The sequence below is a fragment of the Onychomys torridus genome, chromosome 6 (genome assembly GCF_903995425.1).
Source record: "Onychomys torridus chromosome 6, mOncTor1.1, whole genome shotgun sequence".
NCBI lineage: Eukaryota > Metazoa > Chordata > Mammalia > Rodentia > Cricetidae > Onychomys > Onychomys torridus.
In genome coordinates, this window is record NC_050448.1 from 91,852,864 (window position 1) to 91,866,882 (window position 14,019).

General features: G+C 45.1%; 1 protein-coding gene across 4 annotated transcripts in view; it reads right to left on the reverse strand.

Annotated features, from left to right (window-relative positions):
- Window positions 1-14,019, reverse strand: part of Cdc14a (cell division cycle 14A) — a 162,467-nt gene that overhangs the window by 52,288 nt on the left and 96,160 nt on the right. For all 4 annotated transcript variants that reach the window (XM_036191051.1, XM_036191050.1, XM_036191052.1 and 1 more), the window contains 2 exons: window positions 12,012-12,099; window positions 5,295-5,525 (listed from right to left, as the gene is read on the reverse strand). In XM_036191051.1, coding sequence (XP_036046944.1) covers window positions 5,295-5,525; window positions 12,012-12,099 — 319 coding nt within the window. The remainder of the gene's footprint in view (window positions 1-5,294; window positions 5,526-12,011; window positions 12,100-14,019) is intronic.

The following is a 14,019-nucleotide window of genomic DNA, read 5'->3' on the forward strand; positions in this document are numbered from 1 at the left end:
AATGTAGTTAGTGGTGGAGAGTTTGTTTCACATGAACGAGGTCCTAGGATCAATCCCCGGGGGCTGTGATAAATAAACAAAACTACTGATTTAAAAGGAAACAGAATATTGCATTTGCAAGGGCCCCTCTGTCAGCTTGGTCAAAAAACGAAGAGAACCTAATCTCTCAGTATTATGAAATGCACAGTATTTAATCAACATTAAACAGCCATAACAGCCCAATGGTGTAATATACACTGTTGCTTATCAAATTTTAAACCCAATGTAATCCAAGAAGTGTTAAAATGAATGTCTTTAAATCAGTTTTCTGCAGTTATCTTAATTAAGTTACATTTACTCATCTGTGGTGTGTGTGTGCATGTAGAGATCAGACAGCGGTTTTCAAGAGTCTGCTGTCTCCACCACCGGGTGGATCCCAGGAACCAAACTGGGGTGGACAGGCCGACCACGAGCACCTCTACCAGCTGAGCCATCCGGCCTTTCCTTATATTATTGCTTGCCAGAAGCATCTAGAGATATTTTATTTCTAATCACCCACCATGAAATTGCAGTGCTCTGGGTATCTATACCCTGCTTGTAAATCTGTACTTTATGCAGGAAAACAATACAAAGGATTTTACCCAACACCCACAGTTTACCCCCTGGATAGCAATACTGCCCAGACCGCACATCAAACACAAAAATGAAGAGACAAAGGACAGTCACGCCCGTGCCCTTAGCTGCCCGCTGCTGCCTTCCCGTTCCCCTTTCCGTTTTAAAAAGCATGCGTACACTGTTCTTAGATGAGGTGTGTGTATATGCCCTATTTACCTCAAGCACCCTTTTGTTCCAGATCAAACATCAACATCAATAAGAGGGTAAAATTAACCATAGTCCCACTGGACTCTCGATTTAGTGTGGAGAAACTGTTAGACCCGTTCTCTTGGAGAGCTGGCAAGCCTAGTCTAACTAACTGTGGAGGCAATGCAGCTGAGATGGTAGAGCAGGCACCAGAGGCAGCGGGTCTCCAGGGTTTCCAGTTCGGGTCCCTGTCTAGAGAGCAGGTGGGCTTCTTCGTGGAGACCCCCCTCACTGCTCCTCGTGCTGGGAGCTGCCTAGTACCCCAGGCAGGTGCCTAATCCTCCTCACACCCGAAAAGTGGTGCTGCAAATTTTCAAATTTCTCAGAAACTGAAGTTGCTTCCCCCCTTTAAAAAGGAGTCTATAATTTTAGGGCTATAAAAAGAACCTACTTAGCACTCAATAGTTGGGAGCTCTTACCACGGTGAACAGAATAGGAGTACTTCACCAAGTTTCTATTAAAACTTTAACAAAAATGTTAAAGCATCCTTAATTAAAGGGCTCCCTGGCACAACCTGACAAGGGTGCAAGGTGCTATTATTTATACCAAGTGCTATAGACTGGCAGTCCTTTTTCTGATTCCCAATGGGGCATCAATATGCGCACAACAGAAGAACAGCATTGTTGTATTTTGGATTAATATTCATGCTGGAAAATGTCTCGAATTCACAGCCGTTCCTTTAATGAACCTCGGTGTGGACTTCAGACACTGACTTGGGAGTTCCCTATCTTTTCAACAGGGCTGTGTCTAATGCCTCTGTGTAACACTGTCTGTTGACACATGACATTTCCATTCTCTCCAGTCCCCCATGAGAGTTCATTTAGCAAAGGATAGGAGTCTCACTTCCACCTCCTTTTGGTTCGATTAAAACACTGAGTGCTGCTTGAATTCCCAGAAAATTAAGCTGACTTAATCAGGGCAGATGTCAAAGTAATTAGCAAGCCTAGGTAGCTAAGTACGCCATTAAAAATAAAACATCTGCAATTAAACCAAAGGTGTGAGCCTTATAAAAGAATCCTACTTGTGTGAACAAGTCAGGAGAAAGGGAGAAGCCACCTCATATTAAAGGAACACCACGTGTGAATGTGACCTTCCTCTGTAAGAACTCACTTTAACACTTTATAAAAGTGATGTTGGAAATATGGGGGAAAAACACCTCTGTGATAGGAAACACATGTGTGTACATTTCTTAAGAGGTAAACATTCACAGGTAAGTGGTATACAGAGAAAGCCTGTAACGAGACTATTTAACTGCAGTTTTCTTTTCCCAGTATTTCTTAGACGTGACATATTATCAAGAGAGGCACTACATTTAAATGCAAGCTTTGTCTAGAAGACACTCTTTCCTTGGAATCCTCCACCACCTCTGGCTCTTAAAATCTTTCCACCTCCTCTTCCACTTAGATCCCTGAGCCTTGGTGTGTGTGTGTTGGGGTGTGTAGGGGGATTAGGACCGAGTGCTCCAAAGCATCTCACCCACTGCACATTATGCACTTGGGGAATCTCTATTAATCCCCATCTACTCCAAGAACAATAATGACGCACATGTGAGCTCCCAGAGGCTGGGCCAGCACTCACACAGAGGCTGGGCCAGCACTCACAAGCTCCTCACAGGTTCAAGCCAGAAAGGGTCCCAGAGCTGAGAGGTGGAAATGAACATGGGGGTCCCACCCCTAACCAAGAAGCTATTTGCAATTAATACCCCCCCACCCCGACAAAAGGAAAATCAGTGTCCCCCAGTGGATTCTCACTGTATATATTATCCATACCTCAGGGTAGATCCCATACCCAGAAGTAGTTGGTCATGGTTATGGGGTTAGGGAGCTTTGGTTTCATTGTATTTTGAGCATTGTTTTGTCTTATTAGATCTTTATTTGTTTTGATTTTCATTTTTTTACTTTCTTGTTGTTTTGAGAGAGAAATAGAACAGGAAAGTAGGTGGGTAGAGAGGTGGGAAGGATAGGGAAGGAGTCGGGGAGGGGAAAACATGATAAAAATATTGTATGAAAAGATTTTAAATTTTAAAAAAATGAAAGCTTTGTCTTTTTCTCCCTTGAATTTGTTGATCCAAAATATGGCTTATAAACACACAGATAAACACATGCCCTTGTAATAGTAAAACTAACTGCCTAGGGAAAAGGCCAAATTAAAATCTTATAGGAAAAAATGCTGATTTTTTTTTTTTATAGAAAAATGAACTTTGAAAGAGATGATAGGGGTATCTCCTACTAAACCTTCACAGCCACGATCCACAAGCCCTCAGGTGCTGCTGACACAAGAAGTCCAAGTCTGGCCTTGGCCTTGGCCTTGGCCTTGGCCTGTATCTGAGCAAGCTTTAACAATATGAGAACACTATGTTAACAGATATAGGGTGAAGCGCACACACACACACACACACACACACACACACACACACACACACACAGACCCTCCCTCCCTCCCTCCCTCCCTCCTGCTGGCATCAGGCTTCAGCCTCTTCCCTCCCCCAGCACGAAATTCCTGAGGAAAATTCGATTTCTTGGGGTCCTTTATCTCAACAGCCTGATAGCCAATGGCAGCTGGCACAAGATTCTATTTAGAGCATCTTCCTTCTTGCCAGGAGGGTTACAATAAAACAAACTTGGGGTGCCTGTGAAACACATTCAGAGCAAGGCAGCTCCCTGTCTGGGGAAGAGAGTCCAGAAGCAAGCGCGTGAGCACCTAACACTCCAAAGGGCTCTCCTGCAAGCCAGGGTCTGTCCCTCGTGAAGGAGGGGGAGGGAAGGGCTGCATCCTAGGTGGGTGCAGCCCCACTTCTGGAGCCATCCCTAAATCGGGGGCCACGTGTGTGCGGTTCGCTTCCCTCTCTTCCAGGCTGCTGGGGGAATGCAGCTTCGCATCGCTGCCAGGGCTCACATGTTCAGCAAAGTTCCTCCACCTACTCAGATCTTAAACATAGAAACAAGGGCCTACAAAATGGTATTTTAATTTCTGTCAGAACCAAAGCCACGCTGTCTGAATAAGGCAGTTACAGCATGAAAAGAGCTGGTACCATCCCCAACACCTACTGGCCGATTTGCATAAAATGCAACCCAAAAAAAAAAAAAAAAAAAAAAAAAAAAAAAAAAAAAAAAAACCTTGTGGACACAAAGCCATGTGAGCAGCGCCACCTAGTGGCAATGTGAAGAGCTGCGGGTGGCGAACTTGAGGCTCCGTTCCCAGGAGTGATTTGTTCTGCTGAAATCTTGAGACCACCAACCTGGAAAACCCACAGCGGCCTCTGAGCTGCTTTCGACGTTTACGTAACTCTCAAGTTGAACTGGGAATCCTGCATTTTGATTTGTTAAAACTGAGACCTACACTTGCTGTTCTCTGAACAACCCCTGCCTCAAAACGCCCATTCCAGAGGTCAGGTATTCACTTGCAAAGCTGTCTTCCAGATAATTCTGAGATATCCCCACATCAAGTAATGGGTGGGAAGACTCTCCATTTCACAAAGCGTAAGACTCAAGGCCGGGCAGTGGTGGCGCACACCTTTAATCCCAGCTCTCGGGAGGCAGAGGCAGGCGGATGTTTGTGAGATCGAGGCCAGCCTGAACTACAGAGTGAGTTCCAGAAAAGGTTCCAAACCTACACAGAGAAACCCTGTCTCGAAAAAACAAAAAACAAAAAAAAAAAAAAAAAGACTCAGGAGAGGGGCGGGGTGAGGGTAGAAGAGCGGGGAGAGACCATCAGAAGAAAGCCATGGAGAGGGGCTGGGACAACAGCAAAGTGCCTGCCAAGCAAGCACCGGGTCCTGGTATTAGAGCCCCAGCATCCACGGTAAAGTCAGGCACTGTAATGGCCACCTATAATCCTCAAGTGGGGAGGGTGGAGACAGGAGAATCCCTGCTGCTCACTGGCCAGTCCGTGTAGCCAAAAAGGCAGGCTCCTAGTTCAGTGAGAGACCCTGTCTCAAAAAGGAAAAAACTAAGTTGGGAGGTGACTGAGGAAGACACACCTGTGGTCAAACTCTGGCCAACACACACACACACACACACACACACACACACACACACACACACTCCAACATGTCAGATAGTGGGAGAGTATGGAGAAAAGATAATTCTGAAGGGAAAGGGGACGAGGGAACCCGCAACGTTTACCTCTCGACACAGTTCCCTGTGGAAAGATGGTCTTTCCAGCCTATGGACAACTCTGTTAGCCCGCCCCCGCTTATGATGCTCAGTCAATGAGCCTGGGCTTAGAAAAGTTAAAAGTACAAGCTCTGACTTGCTAAGAAAGCCAAACCACACCAGGGCGATTAATCCCTCCTTTGGGAAGGGATGATGGAAAAAAATAGGCTCATGTCCCAACTGTCTAATACAAAAGAGAAACATCCCACTGTTTTCCATCACCGGCAGGTCTCGCTCATCATCAGTGGGGTTCGGGCTCACCCTTCCCAAGCACAGCTGGCCCCTGAACCTGGAGCACACCTTTGCAGTGGACCGCGATGGCCCCTTCTGTGTTCTCACAGATGTTCAGGAACCTTCGCACGATGTTGTCGCTGGGGGTGCTGCCGTCTATGAAGAACAGGTCGTAGTGCTCAAAGCCGGCGTCTGTGAAGCGCTTCGCCTCGTAAATCTTTTTGTTCAATCTCACGATTGCAGTCACGTTATTCTTTTTGAAATAGGGAAAGTAGGCTTCGGGGGCGTGGAGAGGGTAACCTGTAGGCAAACAGGGTCAGTCAGCAGAAAGCGGCAGTCCATCTCACATACACAGGAGAGTATTCGCATCTCACTGTGCTTAGGAGGAAAGAGTGTTTCAGCAGAGCGTGCAAAGCCACAGAAGGGCCGTCAAAGCAGCGGCTGGCCTAACTATAAACACCAGAGACAGGAACAAGGCAAACAAAAACCCTTCCCTGGGTACTGGAAAGAGTTCACTGACTGTGGAGAATAGCAATCCATTAAAGAGCTCATCAAGGTTGAAAATACGAATCCTGGGAGCCCAGTCTTAGAGCCCCCCAACAAAGGCAGTTCTGAAGCATTCGAATGTGCAGCGCAGGGCTGGACTGACTTGGGGCAACAGTCCTCCTTGAACCCTATTCTTTACCTAACAAATGCACTTCATCTACCGCTGAAGCTTTTGTGAAGGTACAGTTTCCATCTTCAGCATAACTCCCTGAGAAACAGGGTTATGATTAATTATCATTTGCAATTGTCCCAGCCGCAGCATATACGATTTCTCAGAATTACCCCCTTGAGGTAACAACCGGGAACTGGGGAGATGGTGGCCAAAGGATTCCATTAGGCAAGAGAACTGTGACCAAGCACCCCAGTGTACCACATGTTGACTGTAGTTAAAAACTGTGTGTCGGACTGGATCCATGTGTTAAACTTGACACTGACTCCACAGTGTATACATCATTTTAATCAATCATATGTGTAGCATAAATATATACATGTACGATTGAAAATATTAGCATTTCAAAGGAAGAGAGTACCTTTTAGTAGACACTTCCTTTTTAGTGTGGGAGACAATCTCCAGATTGCCCTGGCATGTCCCCCACTAAGCGAGCATTCTTGGGAGCTTCAGAGGCAACAGGGTCACTGATCTACTCTTGGCGAATAATCCAAAGTGACCACTGGGAATTTGGGCCACTGTAAGCCTTGTAGCTCCAGGAGCTAAAAAGACTAATTTCCTAACACACCAATTACCACCTATCAATCACTCGGGATTCACCCATTCAGGGTTCACCAATTCCTGGCAGATTCTTGGCAGACTAGGCAAGTGAAATGACCTCACTTAGGAGTTCACTGCCATGATGAGCTTCAGAGAGTGAGCCAGACGTTTCCACACTGGGCTCCTGGCTCTGTGTCCTGCTCGTCCCATCCTGTCAATGTAATTTCTCTCAGCTCCAAGCCAGCCCTTCAATGCCATACGCCGTAATTCTAAGACTGTGTCCGAGTCGACCTGCAGACTACTTTTCTAGCATCCTTCCTGTATGCTCTCAAAGTAGGAGAGATGCCAGGAGGACTGAAGAAAGGCTGTCTTCTCACTACCTTCCCCACAACCCTCTGCCTTAGGGGGACTCACTACCTTTCAACAACCCGCTACATTCTTCGTTCTCCACTGTGACAAACTGTCGTACTAAATTCCCTGTGTATGGCTGACATCGAGAAATCTGACAACCAATGCTGCTGCAAATGTATGGACAGTGGAGCCCTTATTCACTGTGGGTGGGGTACAAACTAGTACAGCCGTTATGGAAATCTGCATGGAGATTATTCAAAAATTAAAACTAGATCGGCCATATGTCCCAGTGTACCACTCATGAACATATATCCCAAGGACCCCAATCCTACTTACCACAGAGATATGTACACATCCATATTTATAGCTGCCGTATTCACAATAGAAAGGATTTGGAACCAGCCTAGGTGCCCATTAACAGATGAGTGAATAATGAAAATGTGGTACCAATTTGCAATGGGATTTTACTCAGCTATAAAGAAAATGAAATTTGTAGGAAAAAATAAAGAGGGGTGGATCTAGAAAGTATAATATTAAGCAAGGTGACCCACTTTCAGAAAGACAAAAACCTCATGCTCTCTTTCATCCGTGCATCCTAGTTTGTAATATATATATATATATATATATATATATATATATATATATATATATATATATAGAGAGAGAGAGAGAGAGAGAGAGAGAGAGAAATGAGTGTAGACACAAATAAAGCTAGAAAAGAAAGAAGACCATGAGAAGGTGAAAAGGTGCTAAGGATAAGGAGCAGAGGAAAGAAGGTCAGCGGGGTTCACGGACATGAAAGTGAGAACAGAGACTAGGGGGATGTAATGAGAGAGGGCTGGGGTATCAGGATAGTAGCTCAGATGATGGAGGGCTGGGGTATCAGGACAGTAGGTGAGATGATGGAGGGCTGGGGTATCAGGACAGTAGGTGAGATGATGGAGGGCTGGGGTATCAGGACAGTAGGTGAGATGATGGAGGGCTGGGGTATCAGGACAGTAGGTGAGAGATGATGGAGGGCTGGGGTATCAGGGGTAGGTGAGATGATGGAGGGCTGGGGTATCAGGACAGTAGGTGAGAGATGATGGAGGGCTGGGGTATCAGGACAGTAGGTGAGATGATGGAGGGCTGGGGTATCAGGACAGTAGGTGAGATGATGGAGGGCTGGGGTATCAGGGGTAGGTGAGATGATGGAGGGCTGGGGTATCAGGACAGTAGGTGAGATGATGGAGGGCTGGGGTATCAGGACAGTAGCTGACGTGATGGAGGTCTGGGGTATCAGGGGTAGGTGAGATGATGGAGGGCTGGGGTATCAGGGGTAGGTGAGATGATGGAGGGCTGGGGTATCAGGACAGTAGCTCAGATGATGGAGGGCTGGGGTATCAGGACAGTAGGTGAGATGATGGAGGGCTGGGGTATCAGGACAGTAGGTGAGATGATGGAGGGCTGGGGTATCAGGGGTAGGTGAGATGATGGAGGGCTGGGGTATCAGGACAGTAGCTGAGATGATGGAGGGCTGGGGTATCAGGACAGTAGCTGAGATGATGGAGGGCTGGGGTATCAGGACAGTAGCTGAGATGATGGAGGGCTGGGGTATCAGGGGTAGGTGAGATGATGGAGGGCTGGGGTATCAGGGGTAGGTGAGATGATGGAGGGCTGGGGTATCAGGACAGTAGGTGAGATGATGGAGGGCTGGGGTATCAGGGGTAGGTGAGATGATGGAGGGCTGGGGTATCAGGACAGTAGGTGAGATGATGGAGGGCTGGGGTATCAGAGGTAGGTGAGATGATGGAGGGCTGGGGTATCAGAGGTAGGTGAGATGATGGAGGGCTGGGGTATCAGGACAGTAGCTGATGTGATGGAGGGCTGGGGTATCAGGACAGTAGGTGAGATGATGGAGGGCTGGGGTATCAGGGGTAGGTGAGATGATGGAGGGCTGGGGTATCAGGACAGTAGCTGACATGATAGAGGGCTGGAGTATCAGGGGTAGGTGAGATGATGGAGGGCTGGGGTATCAGGACAGCAGGTGAGAGATGATGGGTAGGAAACTCTATTCAAACACACTTCTTTCAGAAATACTATAATAATATCTAATGTCATGAATGCTAATTTTTAAACATTTTAAATGAGTAAATAAAAACCCTGGGCATGGTTCCCATGGCTCCCGTTCTCTGCAGATACACTCTGTCTTCTGGCTACAGCCCATTTTCTAGTTCTCTGCCTTCTCTTCCCATTTGTGAGCTACCGCACATAGACCAATAGATGTCATCTTAGTTCATCTGTCAGAATTGGTTCTACGGCCTACAAGGAGGGGCACTCGCTGGTGAGTTTGGCCATGGTCTACAGAAGACAGAGGCAGAACCAGAAGGCGGGATCTACTAATCCCTGCCTGGCTACATTGGCACAAACAGGTTACAGGAAGCTTACTTCTCACCACCTGTGTGGACATGGCAATTCATAAACAGAGGGAGGAAACACATGCTTTTCTATGTACAGAAATCAGGTTTGTTTTCCTGTGAGTTTCCTTGGTAACATAATTTCCCAACAACAGACTCAGGACGGAGGGGAAGTGACTGTGAGGGCCATAAGGAAGTAAAAGCTTTTGTACCATATGAGGAATGGCTCCCAAGTCCATAGGAAGCCCTGCTTGGCTGTGGCAACAATTGGGAGTCTCTGCATGGGTTCCTGGCATCCCTTATGATGGCCCCTGCCTAGTTTGATGCCTATCTCCTCCTCCTAACACCAAGGTGTGAGAATTTCTGCTTGTACTTGAATGCCCATAAGGAGTAGATGGAGGGTTGAGCTAATATACCTAAATTATAATAGAAGTGATGGGTATCTTCTGAGAAAGCACCTGGGGCATATTTGTAACCATATGGTATCGGGACATTGAGATAATATGACAGTAACAATACCTAATTTTATTGATCTCTTGCTGTGCCCCCAGGCACCATACAAAGTGCCCCATGTGGATTATCTCATTAAACCCCACAGGTACAGAATAACTCATGCCTGGATAGCTGACTGGTCCATGCACACATAGCTAGGCAGCATTTAAATCCAGCATAGGTGCCAGAGCTGATTTCAGGTAAGGTTTGTTAGGATTCCAAGAAAGAGAATAGGATGTTTTTAAAAAACAAAAACAAAAAAAAAAACTCTTAAAAATGACTGTGAGTTAATTAAAGCCAAGAAATAATTCACATATCCTATGACTTCTCAACAAGTGGGTGTCCATGTTATCATCATGTTCGGACACTTGTTATGTTAGCAATGTGGTTTCCTGGGAATCTACCAGTCTACCAAAGGCTGCTGGGTGGCTCACCCAACCCTTACTCCGCCTCACCACTAGACGGCGACGTGGCATCAGTGAGGCACAGGACCCAGAGGAGCTAAGAGCAGGCTAACTAAACACATGTTTAATTTCAAAGCTAAAAGAGACTTCACCTCATCTCTCCCCAGCACTTCGCTTTCAAGTTGGAAAGGTGAAGAAAAGCTGAGTTAAATGACCAGTCCATGTATGAGAATGTGTTGGTTAGCTCATCAGTGAAAAAACACAACTGTGTAGCTGCTAACCGACCTGACACCTTCAGGCCCTTCATCCGGTGTCTCTAATCCTCTCTAGATGCCTCAGATGTGCATCAGTTCCTCTCGCTGGGCTGTACAAAGGAGAAGTTAGGAAGCTCACTGCAGGTTCCACAACCAGTAAGGGGCAGGAGCCAGGCTTCAACCTGCCCACGAGACTTCCAATTTCTGGGATTCTCTGCCTCCAGCCCTCATGAGTGTGTGGTTTCTCTCTCTCTCTCTGTCTCTCTCTCTCTGTCTCTGTGTGTGTGTGTGTGTGTGTGTGTGTGTGTGTGTGTGTGTGTGTAGATTACCCATTAAAAGAATTGTTTTGAAATTGAAAATCCAAAATATGTGGTTCATTCTATAGTTACAATTCATTAATCAATTCAAATTTTATATAAAAAATTTTTAAAGAGAAGGCCTGCTCTTTCCCCACTGCGAAAACAACATGAATCAAGGTGGCTCAGCAGATGCCACCATTGCTCTCTGCTCACACAGACATGCCCTTAAGAGTCCCACAATGCCTTCTGCCTGGATCCCATGATTATAAGGCTTCCTTTTGCTTCCTCCTACCAACAGCGACTTGATCAATTGTGTTTAAAATCACAGCTTTTCCTCAGCTATCCACCATAGCTAGATCGCAAGGCCCTATTGCTGATGACCCAACATACTTTGGATGAGGGACAGAGACATTAAGCTGGAACTCCCCTGGACACTTCCTCCCTGCTGGCTAGCTTTCACAGCATCAACAGCTGCAGGCTACTGAGGAAGAAAAATTACCAGCGTCTTACCCAGCTGTGGCCCCTGCAGGCTCCAGTCCCAACCTGTCAGGCAAGATGAGTCCACCCACGTGTGCCCAATAGTGCCTGACTCCCTCTATGTGGGCAGCCAACAGCCTTCTGTTGGAATTTCAGGTCTGTTCCACGGGAGAGAATTCATGCATGGTACCGGAAACCAGGTCAAAAGCCTGTGACTGGAGAGGTCATTGCCCCCCCCCGGGGGGGGGGAAGTCTGCTGACATTTTGGTAACTGGACACCTGGCCAAACTGCCTTCCTTCTAAACCCATTAACTAGTACTGCTCTCAACATGGTCAGAGAAGCTGTGGGCAGAGACAATACAAGAATCATACATTGGTTAGAATGCTGAGAGTCAGCTAAGCGGCCAGCCCTAGATGGGACCTCTCTCTCTCTCTCTCTCTCTCTCTCTCTCTCTCTCTCGCACGCCCGCACATAAACACACACACATGCACACACACGCGCACACACATACATGCACACATGCTCACATATCATATAACTAAAAATAAAATAAATCTGCTTTAAAAAAAATAAAATAAGGGTTGGGGATTTAGCTCAGTGGGTTCAGTCCTCAGCTCTAAATAGATAGATAGATAGATAGATAGATAGATAGATAGATAGATAGATAGATAAAAACAGGGTTATCGCTCCACATACTAGAAGTTTAGCATTTTATATACCACTTAATTTTGAAAATTATGAATAAATATCCCTTAAAGAATATTGGCAAAGGAAAAGAACTGTACATGGAAATAGAGGAAGTAATGAATCTGAACTAAAATAATAATGTTTAGGTGGTAAAGGAGAAAACAACCTACCATTTTCAATTTTGCTTTTTGGATGCGGTCCACTAAACGCTAAAAATTTCCCTGGAACAATCCAGTTGAAGTCCCCATTTTCAACTCGCTGGCAGAATTTTGTGGAAAAAGAAAAGAAAAAGTTTATGTTTTTTATGCAATTTAGGAAGTCTTTACAAATAAAAGCACTTATCATGCTATCGGTACTAGATCAATGGGACTCACACAAAGAAAAACCAATAGAAGCTTCAAGATTTGCCTGATTTACAAAACGCTATTTGTAAATCCACTCCATTTAAGAAAAGTGTCTACTCAAATGATGAAAAATTTAGATTGTCTGAAAGAGTTATTTGGCTTAAAACAAACTAGTCTGCTGGTCTGCTATGAAGTAAGATGAAAATATTGTTTATTCTAGAAAAAAATAGGCTGAGGTAAAGAAAAATGGAAAACACAAGCACTTTCATGATCATGGTAATCAGGCTTTAGATAATGGAAAAAAATGGTTCACAATAAACACATTCCCTTTTTTTCCTGGTTGTCTTTGGTTGTTGTTGAGGGGACTGCTGATGCCTACTTTCCGTGCTGATTCAAAGACTGTCAAGAAGAGGGAATAAGGCACAGTGTACCTTAGAGCCGTGGTTCTCAACCTTCCTAATGCTTAGACCCCACGGTGTGGTGACAGTTCCTCACGGTGTGGTGACCCCCCCAACAATAAAACGATTTTCATTGCTATTTCATAACTGCAATTTTGCAACTGTTATGAACTGCATTGTAAATATCTGTGTTTTCCAATGATCTTAAGTGACCCCTGTGAAAGGGTCGTTTGACACCCCCACCCCCGAAAAGGTCACAACCTATTGAGAACCACTTGAGGTACACCATAAACCTTTCAGCCAAAGTCTCCCGCAAGGGGTACCAAACCCAAACAAAGGCTGGCAATAAGACCACTGTTTCTAGCTCTGTCTAACTGGTCACCCTGGGAAGCTGACTTTCTGGGTCTAACCTTCCAACTAGATTTTCCAGTGAAATCATTTCTTTGAAATGTTGGCTATCTTTTGATGAGTTTTTAAATCCTATGAAACCAAACGAAATGTCTCTGCAGGCTGACTGATAATTGTTAGCCTTTGGTCCGCATACTCAAAGTGATCATTAGAAAAGGCTGAAAGACCAAGAAAATGGGTCACTTTGCCTGGTTCCAGTACCTCCTCCTTTCCTTGTGCTATTAACCCATCAGGACTGGAACAGGGATTGGGTTACACCCAAGGCTTTGCAGGTAACTGGGAGACTTCTGTGTAATGTAATACAAATATTCACACAGCCACACACCCAACTCCAACCCAGACCCAAGTCTCCAACTTCATCAGGGAAGCAACATGATTCCATGTAAAGAACTCTTCCTTTGGCATTTGGTGAGGGCCAACATGGTAGGCATCTGAGCCAAAGAGCTTGTACTCTTCAGTAAGTACAAAATGAACCCGTAGTAAATGCATGAGAACATCAAGGAGATGAAAGCCACTACTTCATTTGTGTTATCCATTACGACTTCCATGAAAACCAAAACTAGGCTGGCCAATTTCTATTCTAAAATACAATTTCTACTACTAAAATCTTTCCAATCATAAAAGACATAAAAGAAACTTCACATAGCATCTTTTTAAACATATCCACTGTAGTAACCTAATCGTAATAAACATACTCTCTTCATAGGACCCTAAAATCTTATAGACTTATAAGCACATGTGTAGCTATCTCTTTATAACAATTGGAATAAAGAATCAAATGTATAACTTTCCACTAAGAAATTAAACAAAACAGTCTAAATGAATGAGCCAAAATGCCCCTTGAGTAACGGGTAAGCTTGATACACTGTACAAATTTAAGAATAAGCACAAGCTTCAATTATCAAAAGACAAAAGAATTCCTTATGAACAGTAGTAGACAGTGGCTCTCTGTGTTCACTATTTCTATATTCTTGGCCACTAAGGAGGTCAGATGAATCTATTGTATTACACCTGTTCATTTTGATTAT